Below are 22,137 nucleotides of genomic sequence, written 5' to 3' on the forward strand. Positions count from 1 at the left end.
GGTCGGGCACGCCCGGCAGGAGCCCTGCTTGACGGCGGGCGAGCAGAATCCGTGAGTCCCCCCGAGCAACCGCCTCCGGCCCTCCCGCCAGCTGGGCACCGCCAGCAGCCCGCCCAGCCCCGCCGCCACCACCGCCCCACCGAGAAACCCTGCGCATGCGCCCTCCCGCCAGCGAGAAGGGCGTGCTGGCGGAGGGAAGGACAGGCAGCTTCACTATCGTTACTGCGCAAACTCCCTCCTCGGCGCATGCGCACATGGCCCTGCGCCGGGAAGCCGACTGCTCGTTCCCTGCTCCCCTAGGGTACCGATGGCGGCGAGTGGCACGGAAGCGGCCCAGCAACAGGTGAGCGGGGCGGCGGTGGGTTGAGGAGGGCTGCGGGGAGCAGCGCCTGTGCGCCCGGGCAGGGCAGGGCGGGGCCGGGCCGGGCCGCGGCGTCCGCGGTGACTTGAGGTGGCTTTGGCTTGGTGAGCAGCTCCATGCCCGCGGGTCGCCGTGCGGTCCGAGCGGCAGCGCGGTGGTCTTTGTGCAGGTGCCAACGGGGGGCTGCGCCTTTATGCTGAAGACCCCTTTCAGTGTTTAATTTGCAGGTGGAAGGTGGCTTGCTGGTTTCTGTGGGAATCTGCTGGATAACTTGATGCACTTTTGCTCAGTAAGAGCTCGTACCGAGGCCTTGGGGTCTTCTCCTGCAGGGGCATGACCCAACTAGGAGCTGCAGGGATGCATTGTAGCTGTTCCACGTCATTTTGCTCACCTTGCCACTGCTGAAAATTACAGGGTTACCCATAGAAACGCACAAGTTGGTGGGTGAAGGGAAGAACTGAGCAAAAGTTGCTTATGCTATGAATCAGGACTGGATCCCCAATATTTGTGGCCTTCCAGTGTAGTGAATCTTGTCGCATCTGTAAATAAGCTGTAAAAGAGCACAACTGTGATAGGCACATAAAGTTGTGGGCGTGGGGAGGGTATTTATTTTTGCGTAATGCTTTTTCTAGATTGATGAAATTGAAGCCCTTTCATCCATATATGGTGAAGATTGGTGTGTTGTGGATGAAGATGAAAAAATCTATTGCATTAAGATTAACGATTGTATGGATCAACCAAAATGGACCCTCTGTCTGCAGGTATAATGGTGTTAAGGAGTTTGGCACAGTATTTGCTGTTGGACTGATGCAGGTAAAATCTTGTGCTTGCATGAAACCCTTTTAAATAGGACTCATTATCTGCTTGGATGAGTTAAGGAACTTTTGGATTGGAATCCGTGATAGACTTTTCAGTGACTGTTGCTGTAACGCAGCAATGTGTTTGTCATATTTTCAGTAGTTACATATCAATTCCACACCTGACAAAAGCTAATTTGATGTTTTTTCTCCAAAGACTAATTTTTAAAATATTTTTTACATTGACTTTGTGTGGGACATCTCAGTAAATCTGCTGCAATTGCTTCTAGATTTACTTTCTGGAAACTGTGGAGACAAAACGAAATTCAGATCAACTTAATTGAATAACTTGCTACTTTATGTTTACAGAACTGAAAACAGTAAGTTTACTTAGCGGAAGAAACACTGAAGTGGCTACTTGTGGAAGTGCAGTGCCACTTAAATAAGTCCAGTAATCACCTATGCAGCTCCTTTCAAATTTCTTCTGCACTTTATTTTGCATGACACTTCATCCACAAAACTTGCACCGTGAAATATAATATTTTTATGCATTACCATTATTGGAATCTTAAATACAGTTATTCAGGTTTTCTTATAATTCTGTAACAACATGGCCAACTACTTCCTTTGTTTGTAACACTGATTGTAGTCCTAGTGCTTGGCATCAGAGTCCGTCAGTAAAGCTCATCTAGCTGAGAGGAGCAGTCCAGTGAATACTTACCCTGAATTTCTTCTAGGTGATATTGCCACCAGGATATCCAACTGCAGAGCCACCTATTTATCAACTAAAGTAAGTGAAGTTTTCTTTCAAAGATTTTTTTTTTTTTTTTCTGAATTACCACTTGTGATGGGTTGACCCCAGCTGGATGCCAGGTGCCCACCACAGCCACTCCATCACCCCCCTCCTCAACTGGACAGGGGAGAGAAAAATATAATAACAGGCTCGTGGGTCGAGATGAGGACAGGGAGATCACTCAGCTTTTACCGTCATGGGCAAAACGGACTCGACTTGGGAAAAATGTCATTTATTACCAATTAACTCAGAGAGGAGTAATGAGAAATAAACCCAAATCTTAAAACACCTTCCTCCCACCCCTCCCTTCTGTCCCAGGCTTAACTTCATTCCTGATTTCTCTCCCTTCTCCCTCCACGTGGTGCAGGGGGACAGGGAATGGGGGTTCTGGTCAGTTCATCCCCCTGTTGTTCCTGCTGCTCCTTCCTCCTCAGGGGGAGGGCTCCTCACATGCTTCCCCTGCTCCAGTGTGGGGTCCCCTCTCACGACAGACAGTCCTCCATGACTTCTCCAGCGTGAGTCCTTCCCAGGGGCTGCAGTTCTCCATGAACTGCTCCAGCGTGGGTCTCCTCCATGGTGTGCCGTCCTTCAGGGACCGACTGCTCCAGCGTGAGCCCCCTCACGGGGTCACCAGCAGCAAACCTGCTCCAGCGTGGGTTACTCTCTCTCCACGGGCCACAGGTCCTGCCAGGAGCCTGCTCCGGTGCAGGCTTCCCACGGGGTCACAGCTTCCTTCAGGCATCCACCTACTCCAACATGGGGTCCTCCACGGGGTGTAGGCAGTCATCTGCTCCACCACCCACGGGCTGCAGGAGGACAGCCTGCCTCACCATGGTCTTCACCACAGGCGAATTGCTCCGGCGCCTGCAGCACCTCCTGCCCCTCCTTCTGCACTGACCTTGGTGTCTGCAGAGTGGTTTCTCTCCCATATTCTCACTCCTCTTTCTCGCTGCAATTCCTGCTGCACAACAGCTTTTTCCTTTCTTAAACACGTTCTCCCCAAGGCGCTGCCACGGCTGCGGATGGGCTTGGCCTTGGCCAGCGGCGGGTCTGTCTTAGAGCTGGCTGGCGTTGGCTGGACTGGACATAGGGGAAATTTCTAGCAGCTTCTCACAGAAGCCACCCCTGTAACCCCTCCCCTGTACCAAAACCTTGCCACGCAAACCCATTACACCACTGTTACTTGTTTACAGTGTAAGTTGAAGTTTAGTTAAGATGACTCCTTGAATTAAAGTATGCTGGGGATGGGGGATGTTTCCAGCAAGAATATTCTGTTCTTTCTCCTGAGTTAGCCTCCTGGAGCTCCCTGTGACAGTTTCTCTCTTCCCTTAACTCTGATTCTTGCAGCGTTATTTTGTGGCAAGGCAGCAGTTAGACTGTGGAGGTGTGGTGGTGCTGCCTGATGTGTTGGACAGTGACATCTCCTTGCTTCCCTGGGTGTACCCCTCTTGTCTGGATCCTTGTTTTGGATTGTAGGGCATGCTTTTCCTTTGAGCACTGACTCTTGTTGGGATGGAGCAATGGCATGTGCCATCTTTCTGGATTTTTTTCCCTTGACTCTTGACATGTAAACAGGACGGGAGTGGAGATGTGTAAGCCAGGTCCCTGATTCAGATGATGGAGGGACTTGCAGGACGTGATGCGCAGCATGTCTACTAAGTTTTGGTCAGCAATATTGACAAGTTGGTACAAAGTAGTTCTGGTGAACTTGAGGCAAAGTTTATAGTTTAGCATGAGACCAGGAGGATACAGGTACAGAACTGAAGGGTCATTCTAGATATAATAGGTACTGCAGTGCTGAAGGAGTTGCAAAGGTAAACTAATAATATGTAAGGTGACTCTGGAGTGGCAATGGCCTACCATGAAAAACAAGTCCAGCTTTTTTACCTGAGATAAGAAAAGGCAGCCCAAGTTAGGAGTTTTGAAGAAGAACTGGGAGATCTTGCTTTTACCAAGATGTTTACAACTGGAATCTTGTTAAGTGGAAATGATTGACAATGTTTTATTTTCAAGGTGTTTATCACATTTATTTTGAAATGTATGTTTGTTGAGGTGTTGGAATCAGCATGTGGGCACAATTTTCATGGTATTTCTTTTCATTCTAGTGCCCCTTGGCTCCGAAGACAAGATTATATGGAACTAGCAAATAGCTTGGAAGAAATATATGTGTAAGTTAGAGACTGTGGAGTAAAAGGAGACAATGTATTTTCAGTTTCATGCCCTGCTCAATACTTTTGAAGTACCTGCATGAACTAGTAGTTGTGAAGTGGTTGCTGCAGTAGCCATAAACCAGCAAGTTTCTTTTATAAATCTTACTGTTAAACATACCGTGTATTTACTAAGCATTTTGCAAGAACACATTGTGTTCAACTGACAGATTTCTTTTGTATTGTTTAGACCTGGTGTTCTGTAAGGGTAGAAGTCTTAATTTTGACTCCTAATAGAATAAACTCCCTTTAGAATCTATGAGACTGCTTATGAATTGGTGCTATGAAGTATGAGATTTCTGCATCCATTCTGCATTTGCATGCTAAACCCCAGGATGTGAAAACGTTTGTTCGTGTCTTAGAGCATAAGTGGCAAAACAATTTTTCTTAGAAGATAGCTAAGGGATAAGTAGATTTTAAAACAAATTAAACACATGTAGAATCTATTAACTAGACTCTGTAACCTAGTGGACTGTTTGTTATCACAGTGCAGCTAACAACAATGCATAATGAATGCGTGAGAATAAATGGAACATTTAGAAATACTCAAATTGTGTGTTTTTGAATTGCTGTGAAATTGGGGTAGTAAATGTAGTAATTTTATATGGCTTATTTAATTCTTTCAGTTCCCAGAGATAATATAGACTAAATGAAATGAAAATATGTCATAAGGAAGCACAGTCATGCACAAAATATTGAATTATGAACATGCATAAGAAGTGTTTTTTAATGCCATAGAATAAGGAAGAGAGCACTTAGTTTGCATGAGGTTTTTTTATCTAATTACTCAGTTACTTTGATTAACTGGGTTTCTTATCTAATTAAGCAACAGCTATTTTGAGCAAGTAAAATTGAATTTGAAGTGTTGAAAAGGCACAAGGATTTTAAGTGAAAAGTTCTATGGGATCATATTAACCACGGTTGTTCAGTGGAGCAAAAAGGACAGAGATTGTCCTTAACTCTGTCCAGATTCCTAGGGTTTGCTGGAGTCTCTACCAGAGGCAGAGCTGCTGCAGGTGGTTCTTCAAATATCTTGAGCAGCTGGTGCAAGTTGCCACATGAGGACTGTGAGGAGAAATAGCATGGTTGTGAAGCACTTTTTCTTTTTTCTTTTTTTTTTTCTTTCCCCCTGCAGTCCTGTAGGCTGTTAAATTGTGCTAGTCCCTTGCAGCTCCATTCTGTGTCAGTTGCTGCTCAGAGCCCTTGCTGGTCTTCTCTCATTTTTGTTTGTTCAGCAGGAAATGAATGCATTTGTACTTTAGGCCATATATGTCATTTTAGACTGTTTAAAAACCTTCTGAAGTAGTCACTGATGTGCACAGTGTTTGTAAAACCCTTTTATCTATCCAATGTTTAAGCAGTTGTCAGATAAACAGAGGTACTCTGCATCATTTACATTGTGTGTTTTACCAGGGTTCTAGTCCCTAGTGATCTAAATTGTATAGTTCTGCAGTCTAAACCAGTTTGAATTATACTGTCAATCACTGTGCTTTCTTATGGAGGTGGAAAAGGTGGATAGTTATAGATCACAAGTCTGTTTTGGGAGACGTAAAGTTCTTAAAAATGTAGCAAATGTTTGGTTTTGGTTTTTGCTGTGGTTTGGGTTTTTTTGTTTGCTTCCCCCCCAGATACTCTTCTGGTAAGTCTTTTATTCAAGAGAAAGCTTTGTTTCTTGACTTGCACAAAAGTGACAAGAAAAATAGCAGCATAGGAAGCTAACATTTCAGACTAAGTGTAATTTGCAAATAGGCAGAAACTGAAATTGGGTGATAGCAGAAGAAATTGCACTTTACTTGCACAGAACAAAGAAATCTTGTTGTCTAATCTTTCTCATTCCATTATTAAAACAAATATAGTTCATATATTAAAGTAGTGCTTCTGTATGATAAGAAGCAGCATGAAATCAGGGCATCGAATTGTTCTGGAGTCTGTCCAGATTTTGAAGGCAGTTACAAGTTCATAAATTCCTTATTTTTGCTTGAATATTTTTCTTAAAATATGTGTATTTGTTTGAATTTTTGGTTGTATTCAGCAGCAGTACTGTATACATTAAGCAAAGGAAGAGTTTAAAAATGTTGTGTTGTCACTGGTATGTACTTATGTGGTGCCCCAGATGGTGGCAGTAAGAATGAAATTAGTGAGAAACCATGAGTTACCTATGGCCCTAAATCTTTTGTTTTGCTTTTGAGGCAAACATGCACAATGTGTAAACATAGTAAAATATAATTGTGAAGGCAACTTTTCAGGACACCATTTAAAATATATTTTGAGTTGTTTGTGTTCTGCTGCGCATTGAGGCAGCATTTCTTGACTCTCAATATGCACATAAAAAATGTGTTCATCCCATCCTTCCCCAGGACCTTGATACACACCTGTGCCTCTTGACTAAGAACTCTTAGACCTAAATCCTTACCTCCCTGTCCTATAGGACTGCTTGTTACCCAGACTCTGGCATATCAGTCCAATGCTGCACTGTGTCTGCTGCCACTGACCTGCTATCACAGTCCACTGAGATCAATGTCTGCTGTGTGTGCAGTGATTGCTTAGGGGGAAGAGAAGTGGGGCTCTTCCAAAGAAGAGCCCCCCTCCCAAACATGAAGGGAAAGAGTCCCATACAGCCACAGAGCAGCTGAGGGAGCTCACCGCTGGCAGTTCAGTACTTTTTGTAGAGAAAACTGATTCAGAGCAAGCTCTAAGACTAGACTTCCTAGCTTAGTATTTTTTTGAAAATACTGAGGACTGTCCAACTTCTCACAGTTGCTTTCCATCTGCTTAGTGGCCAGAAAGTTTCTGTCAGTTGCCTGTTTTCCTCCAGCATTGGTGCTTTTAATGTTAAAAAATAAAATAAAAAAATCAAGACAAGTCTATAATGATGTAGATACAGTGTGTTTCACCCGGTGAACTACTGAGACAGAACTTTCCACAAGCCTGTCTTAAGCTCTTTATCTCACTAGATTATAATGTTCTATTTCTGAAATCTGTATGTTATTTGGTGTGCTTGCCGAGTGAAATCCACAAAAATGTTTCTTCATTGACTGTGAGTTTTTAACTTCCAGACAGAACTTTGGTGAAAGTATACTTTATTTATGGGTGGAGAAGATACGAGAAGTTCTGATGGAAAAGGCACAGTCATCAGATACAGGTACTTCAGAAAATACATGGGCTTTTCAGTTTACTTCTTGTTCAGCTGCAAAGTTAGATTTCATTGCCAGTTAAAGCTTTGTGTCCAGTTTTGTATTGGATCTAAATAACAAAACAACAGTCTCCAGTATTATGGCTTATTGTTTTACAGTGATAGCTTCCCTTTTTAAAAAGCAGTAAGGGGAAATAAGGAGGGGGCTGGCCTCAGTGAGCTAGAACAAGGTCCTCAGCTCTCTGAGGAATTAAATTACTTGCATGAAAGCAGAATGCTGCACACAGGTACATTATGCGTTGTGCTCTGTTCTGCAAAGGAATTATTCATATCAGTAATTAATTTCTGGTGTTGAGTGCACTCTTGGAGGATTTGGATTAGCATCAAGAGAAGATAAACTTAGTGGAATATGCAGACAAATGACCGAGTATTCCATCTTAATTGTATTTTACTATATTGGGATGAGAAGTACATCATCACTAGAGTTGCAGTGATTCTTCTGTTGTTGCTCTTACAGTGACAGAGTTTGTATAAAATCACAGTTGTTCTTTCAAAAAGTGGCGAGATTTTTTGTGGGTTTTTTTTTGTGCATTGAAATGCTGAACTGCTATGAAATGCGTGAGTGACATGCATGCTTGTACTTGTGGCAAAAGTGAATAACTTCTATTTACTTTTTCTACGTCATGGATGTTAGCTTAGTCCTGTGAGGAATAAAAGACTGAAGAGGTGAAAAAAACCCCAGTATATTTTCAGTTCTGCTTCATGATGCGGTCTAGTTTTTAGTCTTTGGATAAACTGCATTTTGTTACTACATCACAGACATTTGAAAAGTCATTTTCCATTGACATGAGAGGAGTGGACGCTGAGAAGTGAAAATTTTACTGACAATATTGGAAGTTTGTTGGGTATTTTGACGGCAACCTTGTGGCTTCTCCTTAATAGATCTAATGATTTTTCTATGCCTTTTGAACATGCTATATCATCCCTCTGCTTTTTTTATGGAAAAACTGCATCATCGCCACATCATAGGAAATTAGATTGTGATATATTAACTTGCCTGTATGGTAGGTCCCCTCTTAAATCCAGTTGCAAGAGCACTAACTATGTGTGATATTTACTCTTTTACTATTGACTATTATTTTTCTTATGTCCTATGCATAAAGGAAAATAGGATTTTGGGAATCCCAGAGTACATGTCCAGAGAGAAGTTTCATATATAATGATTTTATGACCTCTTGATATAGCACTGAACAACAGGTCTACGTTTTTCCCCAAATGACTGATAAATGACTGGAATTCTCATGAAACATCAGATTATTTTGATGTCTAAATTCAGATTAAATTAATATTAATGTTGTAAATGTTTAATGGGAATAGTAAACATTATTGTTCTTTTCTTCTTAGAAATAGTGTTAATCAGTATTGAAACAGGTTGTGCAACGATCCCATAGCATAAGTATTGTATTCCTAGTTCTAAGGAACCTTTTAGTTAATACTGGACTAAGAATTTCTGGGTTTTGTTGTGATTAACGTTACTATTCTGCATTTCATAACTTTTAATGGCAAACTAATTTGAACTGTGAAGCCAGAGATTTTTGAGAAAAATAATTTGGAATTTTTTCTCACTTGTCTAGCAAAAAATTTTGTAATCAATTCTACTATTTATGTCTTAATAGAACCAGATATTAAGAAAACCAGTGAAGAAGTTGATGAAGGTGATGGAGATGATTTCCTCCTAGACTATCAGCCCGTTCAGGAAGATCCAATTAAAATATTAGATTTCATTACGTCTGAAAATCAAGAAGGTAAAAAATACACCCTTGTTAATTCTGATGAAATAATTTTGGAGAGGCCTTAAGATTCTGGTTTTCTACTCAGCTTTTGAGTAAAACTAATAAAATTAAAATCATAATAAAGATTAATAACAGTTGTAAAAACCATGTTTTTGGTGGTTCTGTATACCACGTACTTCACTTTGACAAATCCCTTTTTTAAAGTTGGGACATCCCTTACTTAACTAGCCCTATACATCGTTTCAGTACCCTTGAAAGAAAACAAACGCTTCCTTGTTTGTGATCAGTAGATGAAGAACTGCCATCCATACGTCATGGAAACCCCATCACAGATCGAAGGAGTACTTTCCAGGCACATCTGGCTCCTGTGGTGACACCCAGACAGGTTAGTAGCGATCAATTCTAGTCTTTTTGTCTGTGCTTTTGACGAGTTACTACCAAAATACTTGGGATTAGCCAAATATGTCTGTCTTTGCGTCTCTGTGTGCTAATATTGTCTGAATAGTCATCAGTGTCTCGCTTGCACTATCAGCTAAATAGCTCTGAATACCAGCTCTGCAGTGCTTCCTGCTATTTGTTACCATTACCTGCATTAGATGGGGGAGAATAAGAACACTGAAATGTGACTTTCGGGTGTTGGCAAGCTTATGGTAAGATGCCTGGAAGCTACTGAGTCTACCATGTATTATTTGGAAAATGAATTAAAATGAGTTTATAAATCTTTTCCCTCCTTCAGAAAGGAATTCTATTGAAAAATACACTTGGATAATGTATAGGTAAATCTTTATCGAGACCTCAGTGAGAGGGGTAAGCGTGCTTTTAAGGTTGTATTTTCCTACAACGAGAAAAAGTGTCTGCACTAGTTTCTGTCTCTTACTGGAATCATTGGTGAATGTAGACCTAGACAGAGTTCTAGAAAAGGGCAGCTACGTTTTGTTTCCCATCATGCTTCCCCTCTTTTGGCAGTTTAACACAAGGTAAAGAAAAGTATCCTTGTGTTTAATATTATTGATTTTTTTTTTTTTTTTTTTTTTTTAATCCCTTGTGGAATTTATCCCATTGCTTCTTGCACCAGAATTAAGTTTCAGAATCCACAGCATTGTATGAAAATATACCTTCCTGTGTTTGCTGTGAATCAGTCACTCATAACTTTGTTTGTTGCACCTCTCTGCTTTCTCTGTGTGGTTGGATTTTATAGACATCTATTTTACTTTATAGACCTTAGTTTTCTGGGTTTTGGGTTGAGGACCCCCAGTCTGGTTTGGTAATTGTAATGTATGACACACGTAACCTTTCTGAGATGCAGACTAGAACTGTACACAATACTGAAGATGCAATCACTCCAAGTGATTTAGAGAGTGGTGTGAAGAGTTTTTCTGGTTTCCATGTTCTTTTCCTAGTAATACCTTTCAGTTTAATTTTGACTTCTACTGAGCACTGAGCTGGTGTTTTCATAGAAATGCATGTGATAACCGCAAGAACTCTTATTGCAAATGCTAATAACTAGTTTGGAGTCACTTTGTACATCACTTTGCATCTATTAACATCAGTCTCCTTTGATGATCCCTGTTTAGTGGGGAAACCACTGATCTACTCATCTTTTCTTGTCATTAACTGAGAGTTAAGCCTTGAGAGGATTTTCCTCTTTCCTTTTATCCAATTCTAGCTTTTATTTTAAGAATTTTTGGTAAGGGATCTTGTCAAATGCTTTTTGAAATTCCAGATAAGCTAGATCTCTACTACATGCTTACTGACTCTGAGTGTTGACAGATTGATAGTGTTTTGAGGCAGATTTCTCTATACAAAAGCTGTAACATTTTAAGTTGTCTGTGGCTTTTTGGCTCTTGCTTCTCCCTCCTTAATTTGCCTACTATGGACGAAAGAGTAGTTCCCTGCATCCTTCCTGGGGTACTTTTGCGATGTTGGTATAGCATCAGTCACCTTCTGCTGCAGAAACAGTTTTAACTGGTAGGTTAGATACCTTAGCTGTAGTTCAACAGCTTCCTACTCTTAATTCCCTTTAAACTTTTATGTAAATAAGATCTGGTTTTGCTGATTTGTTTCTGTTCATTTTATCAGCCTGTGCAACCATATTCTGTGGTAAGGCTCCACTATTCATCCTTGCCTGACCTTTTAAGTTCATGTATACTGTACATTAATTTAGGTTTTTGTGCTGCAGCTGTATCTTCTTTAAGAGATTCTTGCATATATATTATATTTATCTGCTGGCAGTATAGATCTCTGGTAAGCTTCAGCTTCCACACTTCTTCCTTGTTGTTTTAGGGAAAAAAAAATATTATTAATTTTATTTTTACATCTTCAGAAATGCGCTGTGCTTTTCACATCTGTCGTGTCATCCATCTTTTTTTCTCTGTCTGGATACAACTCAAGCTTTTTGGAACACACTTTCAGCTTTTTTGAACTCTTCTTTTACTGCTTGCAAAGTGAAAGTAATTTTATTCTTTAGGTTAATGTGGAATAACTCTCTTTTAAAATACTCAGTACATTACCATTTTCATTAAAGTAGGAGTGCACTTCAGGGGCTTCCTTAGCTGTGCACAGTCCCTATGAACTGTGTTGCTTTAGAAAGGAAAGAAATTGGAATCAGTGGCTTAATGTCCTTTTCTCATTTTAACAAAACTCTTGCTCTTTGATCATGATTCATAAGTAAGATTGTTCCTACTTATGAGGAAGTCTGTACCCACGGACATGGGTTTCCAAAAGGGCAGGTCTGTGCCCAGAAACCTCACTTAAAGCATGTTAGTAATTTCCCTTTTACATGCAAAGACATTCTTAATTTCTTCTTTATGACTGTTTTGGTTTTTTTTTAAAGACAATATATACTTAATAAACCTAGGAATTTCCAGTCAAGACTTATTGGTATGTGGTTAGTATATTCCCCAAGTGTCACATGCATCTTGTTTCACAGAGTCTTGCTGCACAGTGTGTGGTGGTTGGTCTTCAGACTCCAGGGAAGCTTTGCTTTCTTATGGACTAGTTTTTCTGAAAGAAAGCCAGAAGAGCTGAGGAACGGGGTGAACGCTGCACCTGTAGTGGCGGCTAGTGTCTTTATCAGCTGAAGAGATTAGTATGTGCCCATAATACTTTGGCTGCATAGTCTGTGTGCTGCAGTGATGTTCACTGATACTTTAAGGCAGTACCCAGATTGCTCTGTAAATGCCTTTACTGACTGTTTTTGTTAGCGGAGCTTGACTTCCAATGCAGTTTTCAATAATGGTAGCCAGTGTAATGCTGTAGCTAGCTACGTAACAGAGCATGTTTCCGTAAAACTTACGGGGGCAAAGAAAGCGATGGGCATGCTTCAGGTAGCAGGCTGTATTTGGTACCATGGCTTTTCCTTGTCTCAGTTTGGCTTATTCTGACATTTAAAATGTTCTTGGACTTGATGTTGATTTAGAAAGGTGGGACTAAGAACTGATCTGTTGTTTAAGCATTTTGTGTCTTTTATGAGCAGGTGCCTCATTGACATGTAGAGAATTACATTCCTTAATTCCCTAAAGCAGGAATAATAGGGGAACAGGAGGGGGGGAAAAAAGGCTCAGGAGCTACAACAGGAAAAAGGATAAACTATTGCTTAGCTGTAAGATGACTGTCTTGGAGGTTCATTGCTAATACAGACACGTAATGAATCTTTAAGCTACGTTTTTAGGAGCCTGGTAGCTGACAAATAAGTAATGTCAAAGGTGATGATCATTTCATCTGCTTTGTACCCTAAGTCCATGTATTGAAATGTAGTTATGAAAGTGTATTAAGTAATACAAGTTGTCTTTCTTCAATGTTCCCCTTCAGGAGGTAAAAAAAGCAGAAAACAGGTGTCTGAAGCAATGTTCTCTATTAATAATAAGAGTTTTTTTGTTGAGATATCTTGTATTTGAGGTGATTTTTTGTAAGTTAAATTTCTGCCAGAAGAAGTGGAAATAGCACAGTATAGCTAAGACAGATACTAAATACGTATGTTGATTGCTCCTCAGAGACATTTTTCTTTGCAGTGGAAGGCGCTTTACTTGCCAAGTGTGTTTCCCAGTCTTTCTCAACTTCAGTAATGTTCTGCTCAAATTAATATTAATTTTGTATTATGTACTAAAGCAATGTCTTGATCAAAGCTGCTCTCTTTGCTAGACCAAATTGGAGAGGGTTGAACAATTGCTTGCTTCTTTATTTAGAAACAGAAGATGAACTGATACTGATAAGACATTTTGAATTTAATACTTCTTAAGAGCAGAGAGATGGATGTGGTGGGAATATCTGTTTTCTGGGAAATGCTGACTCTTTCAGACCCATAATAGAACATTTAAAAATTATTATTGTAAATAAATGTAGTAGAGTTTTCTAAACATCACAAGTTTTTATGAAATAGATCAAAGTGGTGTGTAATTGGAAAACATATGTTGTTGTGTTATATTCCAGCTTAATGTTATAGTTGAAAAAAGTAAGTGGGTGTAATTGATATTTAATACCGATTAAACGTATTTTCTAGGTTTTACTGTCTCTCCTGTGTAGTAAAGCAGTTTAACACTTCTGCATCTTCAGCAATGACATGAATGTACCCAATGTACAAATTCAGCTGTTTCCAGTATCCCAGAAAAATGACTTGAGACAAGCATAAGGGTACTGAGAAGCTGCTTCTTGAGTTACCACACTGAATGTTTAATTCATTTTATGTCAAAGTGTAAAACTGTTTCATTATAGTATTGAGGAGATGTTTGTTTAGCAGCGATATTGAGGCAGTGTGTATGAAATCCCCATTATAAAAGGAAATGTATTTCTGTTTTTTTTTAAAGGTAAAGAGAGTTCTTGAAAAATTATACGAGAATAAAAAAATTGCAAGTGCTACCCACAACATATATGCATACAGGTGAGAGATGAATAGTGATTTATTTTTTGTTTTGTTGTCAGTGTTCTTGAACAAGTGAGTGTAGGACATGAGAAAAGTAAAATCCATCAAAGAAATTCCTTGCTGTTAAATCTTTATGGGAGTAGGTTTCTTATTTGTGCAGTGAATGTTTTAGCCTTTATTTTGAATTTGAGGTCCAGCAAGTAGAACATAAAGTAGGAAAGGTGTTGAGATAGTAAAGCAGCATTAGGAATAAAAAATGGCTAAGCAGATTTGAACATACATTGTTATACTTTGTATAGTATGTGAGCATGGAAATGCTACATTGTCCTGAACTAAATGTGTTTTTACTTGGGCGAAGTAACTTGTTTCCCCCCCCCAACCTTATATTTAGAAATAGCTGAAAATTTTTAGTTGAAATAAGAGTTGAAACAGAAAGCCTGATGCAGACATCTGGCATATGAAGTTTCAGCTGAAATATGATAAATAAAATTCAGGGAAAATGAGAAGCAGGTGAAAATGAGTTTGGCAGTGGCCTGTCTCTGGCAACTTTTGTGAACATAGCTTACGTGAAATGAATTGGTCTTGGTCCAGATAGTGATGCTGGTTTTCTGAGGAATGTGAGTGACACTAAAGGAGCCCCTTTCATTACTGGAGGAACCAGTCATCTGAAAAAGCACGTATAGACACTCATCTGTTCATGTATGTCCTGGTGTGATCCTAATGACACACGAAATGAGAGCAAGTGAAAGCTTACTTTAACCAAAAAGTCTACCTAAGTAAAAGGATTCTATAAAGAGGGGGTTTCTGTTCTTGCTGATGCTGATCTGGCTTCTTTCACTCATACTATCTAAAAATTATGCTTCAAAAAAGCAGCAGAAACATTGCTTCATATTTGTCATCTAGTACCAGAAGCTGCTTTGTCATTGTGTCATGTGCGCATTAACTAAGTTCAGAAGTTATGAAATCAACTGGTAACAAAGAGTAGACCTCTGAGCATTACTTCTGGAAAACTAGACCTGGGCAGCTGTCTTGTATATGAAACAATACACCCCAAAGTCTCAAGGAGTGCCCCCTGAGGTAGGAAATGGCATGGAGAATCTGAAGGCAAATTTCAGTAATAGTTTCACACTGCTGCTGAAATATAGACCTAACTAGTTATTCATAATATTTTTGTCTTTTGTCCAAGTTCTTCCAACTTGTGGGTGTGTACAATAATTTGAACCTGTATCTGATAGAGTTGGTTTCAGCTAGGCGTAATTATTAGGCTAAAAACCTAAGGATTCTTTCATTAGGGACTTTAGACAGATAATGACTCAGGAGTTAATCTGAAGTAGCTAAAGTCTATGTAAAAGCTTCTCAAAACTTGTTCTACTATGCAGATAAGTATTTGTGGTTTACCCTAAGCCTCATCCTGTTTTTATGTAAATGTCCTTAGTAGAGAAGTAGAATTGATACATGTGCATATGAAAGATCTCTGAGACTGCGTTAATCCTGTCAAATGTTAGTTGATTTACGTTTTATGTTAATTTTTTTCCTTTTTTTTTTTAAATTTTATTTTTAAGAATATACTGTGAAGATAAGCAGACATTCTTACAGGATTGTGAAGATGATGGGGAGACAGCAGCAGGTGGCCGTCTTCTTCATCTTATGCAGGTTATAGAAATTAATGTTTGACTTCTGGAAGTCTTGAACAGATTTTAAAAATCACTACACTGTAAATAAACTTGTAGAAGATTATTTTAATTCTTGCACTGCTCGTAGCCAGATAGATGATTGCTGTCTCAGAGGTGAAAGAAAAAACACAACTGTTGCATACATGTAGTAAATTGGAATTTCCAAGTCTTGCATCGTAGAAATAAATAGTGTTTCACAGGTGGTAGTAACAGTTTGAATGGTTTAAAATGTGTAAGCTTTGATTCCTATGGTTACTATGTGATGTAAGGTATGTAGAAAATGAAGACTGGAAGAAGCTGACAGAATATAACCGCTGACCTGTGCACAGCCTTCTGTTTCCTTAAATATTGGTAATAAAAAGACACTTATATTTGAACTTTCGGAGTAGAGCTTCAAATGCCAAAGGTAGTAGGAGTGAAGGAGTTAAGTTGTTTTGATCATTTAATCTGCTTCTGTGTGCTGTTTTCAGTTCTGGGTCCTTAGCCCTCGTACTCACATATATTTTAGTTTTCAAGCGTTGAAATAATATTCCCTCTGCAAAGTTGCTACTAAATGTGAATTGAGATTGATACATTTTGATTCACTGGCATGATGCAAGCCCTAGTAAAATCATAAATAAAATATCATAACTACAGGGACAGCTGGGTACATCTTACACAGTGCCTCAAGTCACTTAGCTGTATCAGCACACTAATTACTGTTTTTAATTTTGATTTTTAGATTGATGTCCCGTTCACAACAGGGGTTTTCTTTTCCCATCTTTTGCTTGCTTCTATATTCTGTTGTTGTACTCCTAAGCTGGAGACTATTTTAAAGCTTTTATTTTTAATTTCAAAGCATTCTTTTTTTTCCTGAAAAAAAAAATTGATGGAAATATTTTGACATTTTAAATTTAGAACTTTTTGAAACTTCCTAGGCCACTCAAACCTGACTTGGGAAGGAAAACTTACATTATGTAATATATGCAAGTATACATGGTAAAGTGAAAACATCATTGTAATAAAAACAGTGTGAAGAAACAACTTTGCGGTTACTGTACCTTCATTTCTTCTGAGCTTACCAGCTTTTCTCAGCACACTAATGTATACTTTTGAAAGCTGCCAGACTTACAGTGTCTAGGCACATAACATGCCATAAAAATCCGGTTTAGAAAGTGAAACATGAAGTTTCCCCTTTCAAATGTGAATGTGTTAATCGTATGGATCATCTCTCTCCCTCTGTAGTCCTTGTTACTGGGAATATGTTTGTTTTGGCAGAGTACTGCTGCAAGGGTCAGAAAAGTACAATTTTCACCTGTAGGAAAGATTAAAACAGTTTATGGGCTGATTTTTAGGTGTTCATAGGTCTCATAGTTTTTCTGTTTAAGCTCTTATGACATGATATGGGCATGAAAATTAGGTGGTTTAATACACTTATTGTGGCTGTACTTACAGTTCTTTTGCAGTAGAAATCTTATCTCATTTCAGATGAACCTAGCACTTCAGCCAAGATAGCACCTTCCGGTTACAAGAAACTGTATTTCTAACAGTTAGAGTTAAAAAATTTCCCAACTATGTTTGCCATCCTGTTTACTGTGAACAGTTGCTATACGTAGACTTCGTGGCTGATATGTAAATGTAGAGTAGAAAATGCCTGTCACAAAACCTGCCCAAATCCTTCTTTCTTTTTTTCCGTTAACCTTTACATTTTATAATTCTAAGAATATTTCTGTTTTCACAAACAATCATAGAATCTTCTAATAGTATTGTTCAAATTAGTCGAATAGTACATATTTTTATCCTTAATGGACATGACGAATGGTCACTAACAGGCTCTATTCATAGCTAGCTCTTCAGGGATTTTTCTCACCTCCACCAAACCACCCTGATATCTTGCAGACCATAGTGTTTTTGCTCAGCCCTATGCAAATAAAGCTGTATGTGCTCTCTCTGGCTCCAAGCCATCTGTGTGCACTAGTGTAGGACTGCATAAGACTTGAGAGGAAGCTGTTTGTAAGCGAAGACCTTCCACAGAGATTTCAGGTGCCTTCGTTGGGGGGACAAACTGAGGATTGTGGTCACTAACCATGCAGGACTAATTTGAGCAGAGATACCAAGTGGTGATTGTCACTACACGTTTCCATGCAGTCATGTCTGCCTTGTATTTTGACAGGAAGTGTGTTTCTCTCTGGTGCTTAGTCAGTTGGCATTCCCTGTGTTACTGGTTACTGGTGATGGGGAGGTCTTGAGGAGGGAATTGCTGTATGGCAGAATAAATGCTAGTTTTTAAGTGTGGTCAGATCACATTTAGATTTTCTGGAAAGTAAAGCCATTGAAGGCCTTCCATGTTTCTTGCCTTTAATTTCAGTAAAAGAAGTTGTAAAAGAAGTTGTCACTTCTGTTTAACTCTCTTGTTTCTGCACAGAGCAGCAGTACTACCTTATGGCATTTTAGGTATCGTGTGTATAGTGCCTGTCCCTTGGTTGCTATTAGCCTCATCCACTAACACTTCTGAAAATGTGGATAGACAATCTGCTTAATGACAGAGGTTCTTGGGAAATAATAGTTCATCGCATCAAAGAATAATAAACATAACTCAGTAATTTTCACTTTAAGTAATACCTGAAGCTTTTGACACATGGATGATCAACTATAGTGTGCATGAGGTAGCTTTGTGCCCTTTCTGAGAGATGTATTGCCTCATTTTACTTTGAATTTGCCCTTGGCTTGGAGCTTGGAGAGGGAAACTTACCACAACTGCTGGCTTGTCATTGTTACCCTCTGATAACATGTGGGTGATACAACCCTGACTGTAAGTTCTTAAAAATGCAAGATAGTAGACTTTTTGTATTTGTTTAAAATTGGTGTCAACGGTAAAACTAGTTCAATTAAAAAATAACAACTTTTCTTTCTTTCTTTCTTTTTTTCTCATTTTAAACAGATTTTGAACGTCCACAATGTGTTAGTTGTGGTATCCCGCTGGTATGGAGGTATTCTCTTAGGACCAGATCGTTTTAAACACATAAACAATTGTGCAAGAAATGTGCTTGTGGAATACGACTATGTACCTTCAGTGGTAAGTTTCTGCCACTTAGAATGAAGGCATTTTTATGTGAACTTGTGTAAATTGTCACTGTTAAGATGAAGCCAGAAGATGTGTCATCCTCTGGTTTCTTTGATGCGCCGATAGCATGCATAGCATCAGTGCAAAGACTCACGAAGAACTTCCAAAGAAGTTGGTGACCTCGTTTGTAAGTGTGAGGTGTGCAGTAGGGAGTGGCAGCAGTTGAGGACATTGATCCAGAACACAGATTTGAGGGTTGGGGGAGGATGGAAAGGGGAAATGCCTCTTTCTGTGTTTTCAGAAAACTGGAAGCTGCCGCTTCTCGTCCTTCCCTCTGCCACCAGTTCTAGCGAGTAGGCAGGCGGAGCTTGGGAATCACTGTGGCTAGTAGGCGTTTTGAAAATTCAGAGCTTTGTTAGACCCAAGGAAGTTTTCAGAATCACAGATGATAGACACCATTTAAAAAAAATCTAGACTAGAAGAATTCAAAAAAGTAACATTAACTGTTACAGAAAAGGTTACGGGGAAATGTTTCAAGGGAGCTTAAATAACTCGGGAGATGCAGTTCTGAATGTCTTTAAATGACATTTTATCTCTTAAGGGACTTTGGTTATTTAATCATCTAATATTGCTGGTTTTCAGTATTTCTTTTCTTCATCCTCAGAAGAGCACATTAGATACGTGTGTGTACGTTACAGTGTGTAATTGCTAGCAATAGAAAGTTTAAGACAGTAGGAAATAATTACTGATGGATACTTGAGAAAGTATGCAACTGTCAGTTTTCCTTTTTACATGAAAGTATCTGAGATTGCTGTGGCTGAAAGCTGAGCATTCTTCTTCATTCCTCGCCCTGCACTCTTCAGTTACTTGCTTTTTCCATTAGAGGTGCTTGTATATACTTACTGATTTACCACCTTGGCAGTTTATCAATGTTCTCTTATTTGAAAGTGTTGCTCATAAAATAAAAGGAAACTAACAAGATTTTTGAGCATTTTGTCCTCACGAGAAGGTTTAGTACCAAAGTTACTACTTTTTTTTTTTTTCCTTTCTTATTTTTAACAACTTAAATCAGACTGTATGTCTTTATTGTGTATTATTTGTTGCCAGTGTCCATCAGAAAAATAACAGATGGAGCTTATGGTAATTATTATTCTACTACCGTAGATGTAGCTCTTGGAAAAAGTATTTTTTTTAGCTAACTCTTTTCAGAATAGCAGAGTTCAAACGTCCTGTTAGGGTCCATTTCCCTCCCATGTGCAAGAGGTAGAAGGGAGTAGATTAAAATGTCCCAGGCTCTGTCAGATGTGGTGGCAGATTCCGTCACCATTTGGGGGAGCACTGGCCATGAATGCCTACTGAAGAAGTCTTGGTTTTCAGAATTGACAGTCAAGGTAAACTGTGCATTACAGTGTTTATCCAGCAAGACTGGCAAAATTTTGTTTTTCCCAGTGTAGGTTTGTTTCACTTAGGGGAGCGGTTTCAGTGTAGGGGTGTACAGCATGTCTCTTGATAAGGCCCCATCCACACCAGAAGGAGTTCTGCCGTGTAGTGTGGAAGTATGCCTGTGCCGGTAACCTCTTCCTTGGGTGGAAATGGCTTAGATTATTTTTACGTTATATGCTTCTGTTGGCATAGCTGTCTATAACTTTATCATTGCTGAAGGCAGAAGTTTCTAAATAGCAAGGTAAGCAGATAAGCCCTGGTTAGTGAAACTGAGTGGATAAATATTATACAACTCAAAACTTCCATAAATCCCATTGTTCATATTAAAACTAAGTCTCATGGGTGACCTTGAGAGAATACTCATGGTATAAAAGAATCTTGTTTCAATTTTGAAATGCCTGTTCTTCATTTCAGGAAGAATCATCTAAACAAGCAGGAAAGAGCAAAAAGATAAGAAAGGACAACAAGAAAAGAACAGAACACTAATTTATTTTTGAAAACTATAAAAGATAATTTTGCACATATTTATACAGAGACAACATGGACATTATTGCCTTATCCAATACAACGGACATTTTGTATTCAAAAGTGAATTCAGTAAAGCTATAGATATATTTTCATCTCGTTCTGTGGTTTCTTCTGCTGTTCTGAAGTAGAGCTTAGACATAAGTTTTCTGTATTCTTATACATTCTCGCTCCTTGTTATGAGGGCATTGCAACATCTGGGACCATTTCCTCATGCCACCCCCTCCCACTGAACGATGGTGGACTAAAATGTGGATTACTGACCTTCTCCATTCCTGGGTTTGAACTCAAATGCCTGTTTGTAATAGTGATTGAATTCCATAGCTTGTTATGGTAAGGGTGAGACTGGAGTCACTCATGGACCAGGTCACTTACAAAGTTTTAGATTTTCTGTACCTAAAAGGAAAGCGTGTGGCCCAGTGCTGTATGGCCTTGGGGAGCCTGGTCCTGCTTGTGCAGTTCTTGGTCGTGCAAGACAGGGCCTGCTTGGTGACATGAGAAAGACTGAACATGGGTGATGAACTAAGAAATGTGAAGAAATTACTTCAGAATTTCTTTGAGGATTGTTCTGTGACTGTCGGGACTCCAGGAGCCTGTTGAAAATCTGAGGATTAAGTATTGTATAATTAAAGGAACCAGTGATTTCAGCAAAGAATATGGGGGTTTTGAAATTGGCCTGCTACAGCTAGTAGTGAACATTAGTAAACATTCTGAAGTGACTTCTGTTGGTGTAGAGTGCAAAAAACCCCAAGTGTTAACAATACAATCACAAACACTTGAATTTTCTACTCTTTTATTAATAGTTACCAGATGTTTCTCTAATGCATTGCAGAAAAATTATCAGACCTTTTGTCAGTTAATTGTCATATTGCTATTTAGATGAGATTTAAGTATTTTTTTTGTCATTCCCTTGGTATCTTCCATTTGGGGAGGACGGACTTTAATGATCTATTGTGTGTTTTTTTCTTTTTTTCTCAGGTTAATTTCTAAACTTTGTGATCCATTAATTACTAGTTGTGTCACAGGTGCTTTCTTAGGTCAGGTACACCTTATGTAGTTTGCTCATATAGTAATGTCAGGGCCGTGACTGTTTTTAAGGACATTTCTCTAGTGACACTTACAAAATCAGCTTTAAACTACGTAAGACTAGCTTATTTGACCACCGGTTGGGTTTACATCTTTTTGCCAACATGTTCACTGAACTGTTTGTTATAGTTCTCCAGCATGGGTACCCCAGAAAACCTTTCCCAAGTCAAACTTCATCTAATTAAAGTAACTACTCCAGAGTTTGATATACAACATATTTCTTAACAATTTCAGTAGCTTAAAAAGTATCACTAAAATACGTGATTTAAAAAAAAATAAAATAAATTAACCTCCAATTGCCTGGCAGCTAGGTCCTGCATTGGTTTATGCACAGTTCTATGCAGTTACGTTGCCTGGTCTGCATAGTAAAGCTCTTATGGCTTCAGCCTTAGCATCTGTCCTTGTGATGGTAGGGTGGTGTTTCT

At 39.2% G+C, this 22,137-nt stretch overlaps 1 protein-coding gene across 2 annotated transcripts; it reads left to right on the forward strand.

Annotated features, from left to right (window-relative positions):
* Positions 1-278: 278 nt before the first annotated feature.
* Positions 279-20,715, forward strand: IMPACT (impact RWD domain protein). 2 transcript variants are annotated; one of them, XM_086472642.1, is made up of 11 exons: positions 279-343; positions 994-1,122; positions 1,896-1,948; positions 4,057-4,119; positions 7,215-7,300; positions 8,968-9,096; positions 9,372-9,469; positions 13,887-13,960; positions 15,505-15,595; positions 18,536-18,670; positions 20,516-20,715. In XM_086472642.1, exons 1-11 carry the CDS (start codon positions 308-310, stop codon positions 20,585-20,587), a joined length of 966 nt encoding a protein of 321 aa, XP_086328768.1. In that variant the 5' UTR covers positions 279-307; the 3' UTR covers positions 20,588-20,715. The 2 variants fall into 2 exon arrangements, with proteins under 2 accessions (XP_086328768.1, XP_086328767.1); XM_086472641.1 differs by having other exon boundaries at positions 9,375-9,469.
* The last annotated feature ends 1,422 nt before the right edge of the window (positions 20,716-22,137 follow it).

Source organism: Leptosomus discolor, chromosome 13 (genome assembly GCF_034619465.1).
Source record: "Leptosomus discolor isolate bLepDis1 chromosome 13, bLepDis1.hap2, whole genome shotgun sequence".
Taxonomy (NCBI): domain Eukaryota; kingdom Metazoa; phylum Chordata; class Aves; order Leptosomiformes; family Leptosomidae; genus Leptosomus; species Leptosomus discolor.